This window comes from Nestor notabilis, unplaced genomic scaffold (assembly GCF_000696875.1).
Source record: "Nestor notabilis isolate BGI_N333 unplaced genomic scaffold, ASM69687v1 scaffold4936, whole genome shotgun sequence".
Classification (NCBI taxonomy): domain Eukaryota; kingdom Metazoa; phylum Chordata; class Aves; order Psittaciformes; family Psittacidae; genus Nestor; species Nestor notabilis.
In genome coordinates this window covers 28,323-42,350 of record NW_009934145.1, presented here as the reverse complement: position 1 = coordinate 42,350, position 14,028 = coordinate 28,323, and the positions used below count along the sequence as shown (strand labels likewise).

General features: G+C 44.8%; 1 protein-coding gene across 1 annotated transcript in view; it reads left to right on the top strand.

Annotated features, from left to right (window-relative positions):
- Positions 1–5,136: 5,136 nt before the first annotated feature.
- Positions 5,137–14,028, top strand: part of LOC104407803 (endonuclease/exonuclease/phosphatase family domain-containing protein 1-like) — a gene marked incomplete at its 5' end in the record, with an annotated part of 21,792 nt that continues 12,900 nt past the window's right edge. The window contains one exon of the mRNA XM_010017183.1: positions 5,137–5,188. Within this exon, the coding sequence (XP_010015485.1) occupies positions 5,137–5,188 (52 nt within the window). The remainder of the gene's footprint in view (positions 5,189–14,028) is intronic.

Sequence of the window (14,028 nt, the reverse complement as noted above, 5' to 3'; positions counted from 1 at the left end):
GATTTTTCACAGCACATGTGTTGATGGACATCTTCAAAGGTTACTCCTTCACTGTAAAGGCTGTACAAACCCCGTGATGGTCGCTTCCCCATCCTTATCATTAACTTACCAACCACCAAAGGAAAAACAGGGCTGTGATGTGAATGGTGATGGAACAGAGTGTGCCATTTGGGCAGGAGAGCTGGGGACAGAGGTCAGGTATGGGGAGAGCAGGCAGCTGATGGGGAGGGCTCCCTCCCAGGTACCAAGGGGCACCAGCACAGCTCAGCTGCATTTTGTTTGTCTTTGGGGTTTTTTTCCTTCCAACTCTCATGTTTCATGCCCGTCTCTTAGAGCAGAACTGATTTAGGAGTGAGGTCAGTTCATGCAGATACACAAATACCATTTTAGAATACAAATTCAGTGACCCAAGGGGTTTTGTGCTGTTGTTTTTGTTAACTAACCCAAACATAAGTCTGTCATCAAGCACTTGTGTTACGTGCATCCGTGCTCTACTCTTTGGGTATTTAAGTCATCCATAAAATGTTCACTGTGGGCCACAACACAGTTACAGGATCTCATCTCAAGAACAAAGGGAAAAGTTTATGGACTGAAAGGGAGGGAGGAGGGGAATGATTTAATGATGCTCAGGATAACAGTTTGGGGTTGAGTGGTTTTTGTACAGGCTATTTATGATCATGCCTGTGAGCCCAGCTGAAGCATGATTTGGCACAGCTGTATGCTGAATAAGGAGCCAGAAAACTAAGAGAAGTCAAATGGCATTACTTGATGTTGTTAACTGTAGTCAGGCTCATGCACTGACTAATAGAAAGCATGAGGTTTTTGGAAAAACCTCAGGCCCCAAGCAAAGATACATGAGCTTGCAAAGCAAATTGAGGCCAATCCTCAGTTCACGTTGCTGCTGGGTGACAAACCTGGGTCGGAGATGATGTGCTGTACCGACCCAGGGGAGATGGGCACTGCTGGCTGCCCAGAGAGCTCTGCTCTTCCATGTGCCAGGAAGGAAAAGCAAAGTGGCAGTAAATGTGGCTGTTCTGTGCACCAGCCCTTTGCAGGCTTACAAGGCACATAGAGCCAAGATGCAGGCGCTGAGAGTGCCGGGTTCCAGCTGGGATCTTGTGCTCTGGTTTTGCAGCCACGCTGCATTCCAGCACCTGGCAGCTTCTGCAGGATGCCATCACGATGCTTCAGTGCTCGCTGACCCTGATCACTGAACTTAATGCTTCACGTTTGCCTCACTTACTCCTCTGCCCCTTTTTCTTGGAACTCCCATTCTGCACTGAATGGGAGCCTCAGCTCCGCTCTGGGGTCAGCGCAGCAGATGCAGGTCACTGAGGTCTGGAGACCTTCTCCTTTAATACTGATGGCCAAGTGACCCGTGTCCCTGACGGCTGCAATTCTAGTGCTGTGCAGGGATGGTCCAGAAGTTGGCTGTAATCCTAATTCCTCTCTACCCCTATAGCACTCTCTACCTAAATCCTAATTCCTCTCTACCCTAAAGCACCCTTTAAAGTGGTTTTGGAGGAAGCAGCTTCTCTTCTCTTCCTCACCTGCATTCTGCATGAACAGTTCTTGCATCTGCCTTGCGTGTCGCTTTGTGTCTATCCCATCTGGCTTGCTGCAATAGCTTCATCGGATTGCAGTCAGAGGAACCTGAGGTGGTTCTTAGGAAGGCCCTGACATTCCTTATTGCAAGAGCAGATGGGGTTTTGTGGGCAGTGTGAACTCAAGCTGGGAAGCGAAGCTCAATGCAAATCAAACGGTGGCTCATGGTTAATAGGAATGCACCGACCAGCAAGGGGTCTGTTGGCAAGTTTGCAGTATTGCAACAGGTTGCTGAGAAGGCTTAGATTATTCCTGGGTACGTGGGGTTAGAGAGAAGAACCCAACGCTGTGTGTTTTTAAGTAAGAAGACCTTGAGGGAAGGATTGCAATGCTGCCCTGAGGAACAGAGATGTGCTGTAGCTATAGGCATTTGCTTAGCACTGTGACTAATCTTCTGGAAACCAAAAGGAATTCCCTTAGAGGAGGATGCTGTGCGTCACCCATGGCCAAAAAAAGAGGGAGTCATGTGTTTCCTTGACAGCACATCATGTTTGCATATTTTTGCAGCTGGAGGAGAGTCCTTCATCCTGATCCCTGCACGTTTTCATGTATTTTGAGTGTGCCGGAGGGGCCAGGATATTAAATTCAATAGCTTTGTTTAAATAGATCATGTAAGTAATTGAGTTAGGGAGTATTTTTAACAGGGTTTCAGATACAAGCAGGGCCATCTGCATCAAGTTGGTATAGTTACTTGCATTGCAGGTGTCTTTAAAGCTGGTACATTAGAGCAGGTGCTCCAGGATCCAAAAGGTTTCTTCAGGAAATATGATTTTTCTATGACTTCATTCATGAGTTAGTGTTTACATGCCACACATGAAGAAGAAAGAAATGACACCACAGTATAGAAACAGAGTACTAAAGTGTTGCATTGTAGACAGCAAGATCTTGGGCTTCAGCACTGGCTTTGGGTAACTGTCTTCGCATTTCTGCTTTATTAGAGATCCTCCCTCCCTCTCATACTGATTGTATTCCCATCTGCTTTGAAATCCTTGGTGAACACATAAGCTACAAACAGCAGACGTAGTTGTGAGTTGCTTTAGGATTGCTGATGTAGTGCCTAAATAAGTGGCCTGATGTCTCTTCAAAGCATCAAGCCCCCAAAGCAGCAGCCTTGAAAGAAGCTGCATTTCTAAGCCAACGCTGCATAAAGTAGCACATACTAACGTGGCTTGGAATTGCTGGAAGAGAGAGCAGTAAATCACTGGCTGTTGAGCAGTTTTCCAGGACTGTAATGCAATGGGCAGAGAGCATCCGTGATGCTGCTTCAAGGAAAGAAGCATCTTGCAGCAGGTTGTATGAGGCTGATATCTACATTTACTGATACCTTCTGACCCAGAAAAAATACTTGAAAGAGTGAAGTACTGGGCAGACATTGATCTCTGTACAGTTATTACGGTAGAGGGAAGTCTTTTTTTCACCAGGAGTCAAACCAGTGTTGTTGCAAATAACATAACAGCGTTGAATTCAGGTTTGCTTCTGGCCTTGTAGATGCAGTATCTCTGCAGTATGTAAGCTTTTTCTATGGGATTTTCACCTCTGAATAAGAGAACAGCATCTCTATAAATACAGTGAGTTATTGTAAGAAGATTCCTGCTCCCTGTTTTATTTCTTGCTTCTGTGTAACTTGGTATACTTTTTTAAATAGAAGCATACCAGGAGTTCTTGTGAGGCTTTACTAGTGTGAATGGGAAGGAGGGTAGGTTTGTACAGTAAGATGATGATCTCTGATGAGAACGGTACTCACGTTTGCGGCAGTCTCTTTCTTCTGCAGGTATTGAGTGCCAGGTAATCCACGATTGATGTCCTACAAATAAATCAGTCAATTGGTATAAGCAGCCTTGATTGATAAATTCCACCTTTTCACGATTACGTTTTGGGTTTCAAAAGGAAAAAGACAAAAGGAATTTGCATAAGAAAGCCCACATTGTTGTACAGCTTGCAGAAGGGAATGGCAAAATGTGGGATTTTACTATGCACCTTCCAGTTCAGCTGAATGCTTGTGTGCAGCACAAATGGTAACAGCAAACTGTGTGCCCCCTGCTCCTGTGGTTGTTGGGCTTTAATGGAATACCTTTTTCCTGATTACCTTGTTGTTTGCTGAACCATCTCCACCCTCTTGTCTTAGTCATAATAGCCTCTACAGGCTGGAAATGTATGGTCTGGGGCTATTTTATAATTCATTGGCTTTTTGTGGTGCTTTGAAGGCATCTGAAAAGCAGAAGAACATTAAAGTAAAAGCACGTTTGTGTTTAGGGCTTAGGTTGTGGATACCTGTAGTGGAAAGCATTGTAGCACAGCAGAAGGACAGGACTAAAGCTCTGCTTTGCCAGCTGCTGTTACGGGATGGATTTACATGATTAATGTATAAGATGTCAGTGGACGTTCAAGAATTATGCAACATTGCTCTGAGGTTTTGAAAGATGAATAAAACTTCTTGTAGTACATGACCAATTATATCCTTTGGCAGACTTGGTGAGTGGCTTGAACTGCCCCAGGGAAGTGAAATTCCTCTCTCATTTCATTAACCATATAGTCAATCTAAAGCTTGAAGTAGGCACCAAAGGTGTGGAGCGCTAAAGCTTAGATGGGCTTCTACTCCCTGGCTAAGGTCACTGCTGTGAGTGCCCTGGGGTGGGGATGTGTGACGTGTGGCCTCACCAGTGCTGTGTAGAGCTGAGAGATCACCTCCTTTGACCTGTTGGCAATGCTTTGCCAGGACTTTTCGGGTTCATACCTGTCCCATGAGCCCTGCAGCTCGGTGGGGGTGCAACAAGAGATTTCCCTGCAATTCCTCACTGTGGAAAGGATGGGGCTTTTGCACTATATGGGGACATGTATAAGTAACTGAAGTTGAAGGATGGATAATTTCTAATTGCTCATTAAACTGATTTTGAAAGTACAGATGTTTTACATGGTTCTCTTACATACTTTGATTTAGCTGTGATTTCACTCGTCTTATAGGGCCAAATCCTGCTTGGGTAACCCTCAATCTTTTTGAAGGGAAGGAAATTCAATGTGCGGGATTTAGCCCCTAGGGGTGAATTTAGAAAAGATCCAGTAGGTGAATTAGTTTGGTTTTGATCAGCGAATGGCATTACAAGAATAATAATTATGGATAATCTCTTTACCCTACTTTCAAGCAGTTACACACATTTCCCTCATATCTCCCTCAAATTTCTTGAGCTGGATTGTATTAGTTACTGTACTTAATATATGGTGGTGTAAATCCCTGGGAATGACTGTTGTGGGACTCAGAGAAACCTGTTGCTACTGAAGAACAAAGCTGACTAAACCCATTGGAAATGTTGAGAGAGAGGAGATAAACACGGAGTCTTCCTCTGTGTTTATCATTCAGAAGATCCTTAATTGTTAATTTAAGGTATTGAAAATGTAATGTAATCATTTGCTGCTTCTACAGGCTGCTTTGTGAAGTGGGAGGATAAAAAGAGACCTTCTGTTCTGCTGTTACTTGTGTTTCTGTAATGCTTGCAATGGAGTGATTCTTCTCTTTCTCTCTGTTTTTTCTTACAGTATCAAGCTTTTGGCTGTACAGGAGCTGGTCGATAGAGAAGCGCTGGAAAAGGTATTTTAAAACATATCTAATTGTCATAATACATTTAAGCTCTTAAAACCCTCTGTTTTAGCTGGGATTCCTGACCTTATGGAAGATCAAGCAGCATAAAATAGGACATCTACCTGGCTATGTCGTACATGAGGTCAGAGGGATGGTGTTTTAACAGAGTTGATGGCATGCTTTTGGTATTTTCTGATTCTGCAGTGGGCTTGGAGTGAACAATACCTGCAACCTGCCTGTATTAGCTTTCCTGAAATCAGTTCCTTGCTAACAGCTAAGTAGGTGATTTGAACCAACAAACATGAATGCTTCAAGTAGAATGAGTAGCAGCTGAGGACCCCCTTTTGAACATCCAGCTCAGAAGAATGGTAGGAGGTGCCTTGGCAAGAATATGGGTTAATTTAGTGATAAAGAGGTCAAAGCAGACAACTACTCTACATCAGCCCTAACAGCACCAGCTGAGTGTATGGTGCCTGTTAGCTTCAGCTCTCCTTGTGCAGGGATAGGCCTGCCTTAAGTCTGGCCTTCCAGGGAGCTGAGGGATGTGCCATCCATCACTGTCCCAGGGATGGTGAGGTTTGCAAACAGCCTGTGCATGGCTGGGGAGAGGGAGACAAAGAGGAGGAGCTGTGTGGAGCTGATGGCTTCCTGCATCCAAGCGATGTGGTCCTGTTCAGGGACCTTCTGCGTGGAGAACCAAGTGCTGTATTTCCTACTGGATTATGATTTTGCCAGCCTGGAGAGTAGGACTGGACTCCCAGTACCTATACTGGGACTGGTGGGTTCCCTTCACTTTCTGCATCTAGGAGACCAAGGAGCCAGCTGTGAGGCAGCATGGAAATAGAAGAGACTTGGCAGGATTCAAAGAAAACCACTGGATTCAGAGTCCTGCTGGGAAAACTGCTGCTTTCATGGCAGGTATTGGGCTGGTGCTGACCCAAGCAGTGACCTGGCAAGGAAGGAAGGAAACCTTCTCCTGCCATGAGCGCATCCTGCCTGTGTGAAGGAGAAGGTCCTGAAGCACTGGGTTAAGGCTGCATCTGCTGAGTACTCTAGAAGCACTGGATAAGACAAAGTGCAGCAGCAGCGGGTTGGTGCTTCACAGAGGCCCTACGTACAACCCTGTTAATTCAAGAGGGGCATCTCTTCAGTGGCTTTTGTGAACTCTGATTTTGACCCGAAGAGGTGGATCTTGTTAAAAGGCAGTGACAGATGATGACTAGCAGGTGATGCTGTAGTTTTTTGCATGCAAAGACGTGGTTCTCAACCAGTCATTGTGCAGAACAGGTTACTGTTCACAAATTACCATCATTTGCAGCAGTCATGTCTCTGGCACTTCACACCCTGTGCAATTCTCACCTCTCTGTCAGGTCTGCACCTCCCTTTGGCCCGACACCTCCTAAAACATACTTGGCACGGGTGAATGCCCTTAGCCTAGTGGGAATGGCTGGTTGAGGCATAGCCTGGAGCTCTGCAGGAAGGTCTTCAGAAAGGCTCAGCCTCAGAGAAAGGATCTTTCTAAATAGAGCTCTCTGAATATTTGATATCTGCTTTCATACAATGCCAAGCTTAAAGAACGTAGAAGGCCAGATTAGCCCTCTGGAAATACCAGGGTGGCATTATGTAAGTTCAAATAAATTCACTGTCTTTAGTTTTTAAATACAGGAGTTCTGGGGGGGAGAAGTAGACTAGAACAAAATCCCTGCTTGCAGGGTCAGGTTTTGAGGACACACGCAGAGTTTTGTATTTGTAAATCATTAGTTCCATGTGTTGTATTGCAGGAATACAGAATCTTATTAAATAATAATATTTTAATATTAACTGCAAGATTGATTGTTCCTGGGGAAGAAGCAGAGCTCTGGGAGAGATCCCCAGAGACTCTTGTCCCAGGGTGTTTTCGAGTACTTTACTCGGTCTAGGCTGTTATTTCTAGTTTTGGGAAGTCCTTAATTGCAGATGAAGAATTCTCCTTGGCAAGTGTTAATTGTATTTATTTTGGGAAGGGGAACAAAATAATTCTCCCGAGGAACATGCTGGTTTTATAGCTTAAAAAGAAACCTGTGCAAGTAATAGATTGAACCGCCTCGCCAGGGGACATTTCACATTGTTTGTTGTTGTAATGTTTAACTCCCTCCTCCTTTTCCATAGGCAACAGGTATGCCAAAAGGTTTGTTGGCACTGGTGCTTGATGCCAGGAGGATGTGCAGGAGGAGTCACCCATGTTGTAAAAAAGATAAAAATACTCTTTGCATTCTGCCAAATGTTCCCCCTGTGCCTTTCAGGTGTTTCTCTTAAACTCATTTCTCCTTCAGAAGTAGGTTATTGAGCAATTTTAAGTAATCTGTGCAACAACCTTAAATTTAGTAACCCCCTGACAGCTTTTTGTTTTGACAGAGGTTTTTTGCGGGGTAAAAGCAACAGTAACCCATGATTTTCCTATTTGTGTGTTAATAAGCAAGTGCATCTGCTGTTGCTGGGGACGAGGAAGGACTGTCCACTTGGTTCCACAGACAGCAGTTTGGTGGCTTCTCATCTAGGAAGTGCAAATCGTGTAACTCTCATCTGCTGTTGGTGGAAATGTGGAATTCAACTGCAAAGTGATGATTATTAAACTTAAACAGGGGAAGTTTAGATTAGATCTAAGGAAGAAGTTCTTCACAGTGAGGGTGGTGAGGCACTGGAATGGGTTGCCCAAGGAAGTTTTAAATCCTCCACCTCTGGCAGCGTTCAAGGCCAGGTTGGACAGAGCCTTGGGCGACATAGTTTAGTGTGTGCTGTCCCTGCTCATGGCAGGGATGACCTTAAGGTCCTTTCCAACCCTAACTATTCTATGATTCTGCTTGAAGTTGAAATTGATCTATCTAGATGGCAGGAGGGATCCCACAGCGGGTGGGCTGAAGCATGGTAGGAGCTGGGATGAGAACTGTGGTTTTGTTCAGGGTGATGTTCTTGAAGCAGGTGATAACTTGCAGCCTGGAAAAACAGGGTAAGTAAGGTAGGCTTCACTTCAAGGTCTGTTTGTGGCAGTGGTGCCAAATTTGTGCACTGTACGCTATGTCCAAGAGGTCAGTGAAAAGCAAGTGAGAAGAACAAAGTAATTATCAGTAGGCTTACATTGTCTGTATGGGAATTGTCACCTTCACTGGAGAAGATTTGGAGGTCACAAATAAAAAGGGGTTGAAAGTCTTTCATCTCTGTTTGGAAGTAGAGGTCCTGTAGCTGTGAAGCACGGGATAACTTCCCTAGGCACCAGGAGAGGTAGGGATTAGCTTCTAACTGTCTTAGTACAGGAAGGGATCTCCCATCTGTTAGCCGAGGTTATGTGGTCATCCGTTGGGCTTGAGTGGACATGAAGAGGTGAAATGATAGAATGAGAGATCTCTGATCAGCTTTCTCCTCCACATACATTCCTCACCCCCCCTTTTGAAAAGGTATTTCTCTCCAAAGACAATACCCTTACCCTGTTGAATGAAACACAAAACTCGGCTCTCTAAGCAAGCAGTCCCTATGATCTGTGCTCATTGCTCTACTTCTTCCACCTCCCTCAGCATTACTAATGGCTGGAGTTGTCTCCTGTGATGTGGAATCTGTTTCCTGGGTTTCCTCACCCGCAGGAAAGACCAGATGTCTGTATTTGAGAGATGTGCCCTAGATACAACCCCTTCCCATCATGCAGAACTTTCATGTTGTGCCTGAGGAATCAGTGAATCCCAACTGCGGTGGATACTGAGCCGGTGACATTGTTTTAGTACAAGAAAATCACTGCCTGTCACTGATCAGAAGCAGCTTCTGTCTGAGGGGAAATCCAGTGACTAATGTTGCCTACTTTTACAGGGTAAGACCCAGGAGATGAGGACAAAAGGGAGTACTTGAGCCTATCTAGTGGCATCGCTCTAATAGTGCCATTTCAGCTACAGTCAAAACCAGGTCTGTAGAATGCTGAGCTGCCCTGTGCATGCCTTGCTGGAGCTACCTTCTTTCTACTCAGCACAGGGAGAATTTTAACTCAAAACTTGCTTTTGTTTTCTTGATCTGTTTCCTCCAGATATTATCTGAACATAAAAAGTATGACGTCAATTGAGGTTCCAGAGTTTCCAGTATGAAATGCATCTGCTGGAGGTTTCTATTTATCTTTGGTCTGCTTTTGAGTAGATTGAACCAGATCAGTGTTTAATCATGATTAAGCCCATTGTAATCTCTGTTCTTTCTAAAATCCCTCTCGGAGCAGAGCAGGTTGTTTATTTGTGAAAGGTTATCCCTAGAAGCTTTTTTGGTGTTTGAAAGAGAGGTTGTGTTTTCCATTTCAGGGGTAAGCACAGGCACATCGCTTCTTGTTTGTATGGATATAAACATGTTTGTGTGGATATAAATATGTTTGTGTGTGCACTTGCTAGGGCAGTGGGACGTGAGCTATAACATGCCTTGACATGGAGCAGCTGGTCACCAGAGGGCATTTGTTTGGCCCATCACCATTTCCTTGGTGAAAGCACCAAGTGGCTGGTCACAAGCCAATGCTGCCCTTGCAGGCAAACATTATTCCCTGTGTATAAGCAGGCACTGGCATGGGAGCTACCATCAGTGTCTCCTGAAGAAAGAGTAGGGAAGGGCTTTTGACATCACTCCGTGAAGGGTGAGGGTCTACAACTTGTCAGAGCTCTGCTTGGATCACCTGGAATGTATCTGTTGCCTGCACAGCCAAAATGTCATGTCCTGTTGCTGTGGTTCAGTTGTTTGGAGAGTGCAGTCCCGGAGAGGTGGGGAGGAATGGTTGTTATCCCTGATCCATGGAGGTGTGCTGGAGTTAAAAGGAAATCACACAGTTTTGGCAGAGACTCCTAAGATAACTGACTGAATAGAGTTGAGAAGTGAACCTCAGTCTCCTGAGTCCCAGACACTCTTCTGGAGCCGAGACCGTCCTTCCTCTTTGATGTGAATTGTTTTTACTGCAGCAAATGTGTAGCCCAGAAACGTAGTTAGTTCAGGACTGAGTCTTTGGGAGCATATTTTTAGATGTGATAATAGAGTGCAAGCCCCATCTTGCAATCTTGCTTTGCTTCAGAGCTGTTGGTTAAAAAAGGTTACAAGGCACTTGGCAACAAATGAATTAGTTGCTGTCAATGAGTTATATTTACTGCCTGTTCTTAGAATTATCCTTTCCAGAAAGAGGTTGAGCCCTTTGAAACTTAAGTATATTTGGATGTCCTCTAAAGTGAAATAAGGAACAGCAGTCTGGCTTTTAGACTGGAAAAGGTGATATAGACTTGGCCAATGACTTAGTCAGGACCTTTGTTCACTCTCTTCCAGCCCTGTTGCTGCTTAATTTTTCTGTTCCCCGTTTCCACAGAGGAGAGGTGAAGTCAAGCCTCCCACCATTTGGCCAGCTCAGTGGTGGTTTCAGTTGCTCTCTGCAGGGGACTTGTGTCTTTCCAAGCCCCTCTGCTGCAAACTAGCGTCAAGTGGTCAGCAGGATTGGAAGCACAAGCTCGCATCTACTGGTATCTCTGGAGTCTTTGAACCTGGCTGGATTTCTTTTCTCGTTGGTTCTATTGCCAGCCTGTTTTCTGATGATCGATTGACTTCAATAAACAAAACTCTGGAAGCTGTGCTCTACACTTCACAGGGAGACACAGAGAACACAGGGTGCTCTTAAAATGCTGTCCTTGAGGAGGTGCCCTCTCCTGCCCCAGAGCATGGCTGTGCCTCTCTGAGAGGTGGTGCTATGGAGATTGCTCGTCATACTGCTTGGCGTTCTCTTGTGAGGCACCCAGTCTTACCCCGGAACCAGAAGCCAAGCTTTACCCATTAGTAAAATCATTCTCTGTACTTCCAGAACAAGGAGGAGCAGCAAATATGTTGCTGGCGTGTGTTTAAGTTTTGTTTGTGGGTAGTAGAAATAATAGGGGTCCTTAGTCCTTTGTTTCTTTCATCTAGGCAGCTTTCTTATGGAAGGGACTCTTCATCAGGGACTGTAGTGGGAGGACAAGGGGAAATGGGTTTAGACTTAAAACAGATGAAGTTCAGGTTAGACATAAGGAAGGTTTTTTACAGTGAGGGTGGTGAGGCACTGGAATGGGTTGCCCAAAGAAGTGTTAAATGCCCCATCCCTGGCGGTGTTCAAGGTCAGGTTGGACAGAGCCGTGGGTGACGTGGTTTAGTGCAAGGTGTCCCTGCCCATGGCAGGGGGGGTTGAACTAGATGATCTTAAGGTCCTTTCCAACCCAAACCAGTCTATGGATCAAAGATGGCAGAGGACAAAGCAAGTTTAGAACAGGACCAGTTTTGGATAGTCAGGAATTTTGGGCAAGGGTGGTTTTGGGTCTTTTTCCCTATTTAGTGGATTGACACAGCAGCAAGAGTGTTTTAATTTCAGCCCAAATAGTTTTTTGGTAGTTTATATGGATTGAGTGATACATATGCTGTGTACGGGGAACCAGAGTCCATTGCATCTGTTAGAGCAGAACCTTGGTCCGGGTTGGAGGACAGTCTCGTAGGCTCTGTGGAGAGCATGCTAGTGAGTGGAGGCAGAAAAGCATCTATTACTTATGCAAAGCTACAAATAAAGAATGTGCTATTTGAGAGAGGAATCGGTGTCAAATTGGGCTCTTTAAATTTAAATTTAGAGGTGCGAAAAAGAGCATAAAGAGTGTATGAGATGTTTTTAACAAAGGTGAGATAACATGTCCTGATGCCAGAAACTGAAGAGATTCTCCTAATAATAAGCATCCACCCCCAAAAAACAATGGAATGGGACGCGAGACGGATTTAAGTGACTCTGCAGAAGGTGGCACAGTGTTCTGTACAGGGATGTAATCAATGCCTGAAGGAAGAATAAATATATGAGGCTGACAATGCTTGTGAGTCATATTATGTATCTTTCTCTTCCTTATTTTTATGTTCTTACCATGGGAAAGAATGTTTGCTCTAAGCAGAGATGGAAATCAGTTGGGGAAAGAAATGAATGGAAGTAGAATGCCCAGTGAATACCTATTTTTGATGGAAGGCTCTGTCAAGGTGGCCAAACTGTGACCTTGTAATGGGGGCTGTGCCTTTTCCTTGTGTCTCGCCAGTTCTTAACATACTGCTTTTACTCCTTCTTATCCTGCACATCAGGACAGTCCTGTCAGTGTTCACCACCAGGTATGTGCCAGAAGGGCACAATCTTCTAAATAAAATACCCAACTCACTTGCTAACACCTCTGGAAATAAGTGCATTTCTATCGTGGGAATGGAGAGAGACCCTCTTATGTGCTTAAGCAGCTTTCCTTGATTAATAACATTCAAAACTGTGGATTCCCTGCTCTCTTTCTGTTCTACTTTTGTATTAGTACACTTTCTTTCGCTTCCCTTCTTCCTCTGAGCAAAGGCAGTGTGCGTGTAAGGAGACTCACATCATGGCAAATCAGTACAGCTCACTGGTTGATTGGTTTTGTTATTGTTTGGGAGATTCTTTAATGGTGCACCAGGAACTATTTCTTAGCACTTTCAGGTCTCATGTTTCGTAGGATGATTTTCTATTTGCTTTCCATATTAAAGGCTGGGTTCTGATAAACTGATTTTCCTTTTGTGTAGTTACTGGGTGAGGAAGGTTGTACTCACGGTGGTTTGGTTTTACACCCGCCGCAGAAATCGATTCCTGAGTTTCATGAGGAAAGAATCACCCCAGGGAATAAACAAAAATGAAATGAAAAATAAGATGGGTTCCCAAGCAAGCCACTGAGTCCTGGTTGCTGCATTGTTCTGCTAATCTCAGTGATACCTTCCCTGAGCATACACATGTGCTCCCAGAGAGGTGTATTTCTACTGCCAGAATCATAAATCCCAGCCTGGTTTGGGTGGGAAGGGACCTTAAAGCTCCTGCAGCTCCAACCCCTGCCACAGGCAGGGACACCTTCCACTAGAGCAGGTTGCTCCAAGCCCCTGTGTCCAACCTGGCCTCGAACACTGCCAGGGATGGGGCAGCCACAGCTTCTCTGGGCACCCTGTGCCAGCGCCTCAGCACCCTCCCAGGGAAGAGCTTCTGCCCAAGAGCTCATCTCAGTCTCCCCTGGGGCAGGTTCAAGCCATTCCCCTTGGCCTGTCCCTACAGGCCCTTGTAAAAGTGGCAGCAGAATGAAACTTGTGACCTTCCTTTGGAAATAATGAATTGGAGGCAGGGGGAGACTTGGAAAAGCACCGGAATATTTACAACAGACAACTGAGAAATAAGTACATAATTTGTTCACGGGGTGGCTCTGATTTCAGCCCAGGTAACCAGCTGAGCAGACTGGTTTGTGAATGTAACAGAAGTGTTTGAACTCAACCACTTGTTTCTTGTAAAAGCAGCTGGATGAAAAAGATCGTCCCATAGTCTTAATTCCCTTAATTCCTGTATCAGGCTTAAAAAAGTCCTCAAGCGCAGGAAAAGAAGTAGTCAGGAAATGTCTTCTGCAGTATTAGTCTGTCTCATGAAGTACAGGAGAAAGCTCAGCTTGTGACTAGAAACATAAGAAACTAAAACCCCACAACACTTCTACGTGGAGGATGGCAAATACAGGAGATCTCCATAGGGAAAGGGCAGTATAGATTTCCACCCAGCATCTGTGAAGACAGCTTCCCATTAAATGGCAAACTGGCTGGAAGATGTTACATATCCTGGTTTGGCAATTGGCAGTTGAGCATCCCATAATTCCTCAGTAGTGGCTCCAGCATTTAAAATCTGTTAGGAGAGTTATTGCGCTGCCTCTTCTAGTTGTTGTTTTGCTGCTCTGCACCAAAGGCTTCAGTGTCTTCCTCTTGAAGACCTATAAAAAGATGTTTATGTAAATAATCATTTTTATTGAGGATGAAGGTGGGAGAACATGCCAGGGAAT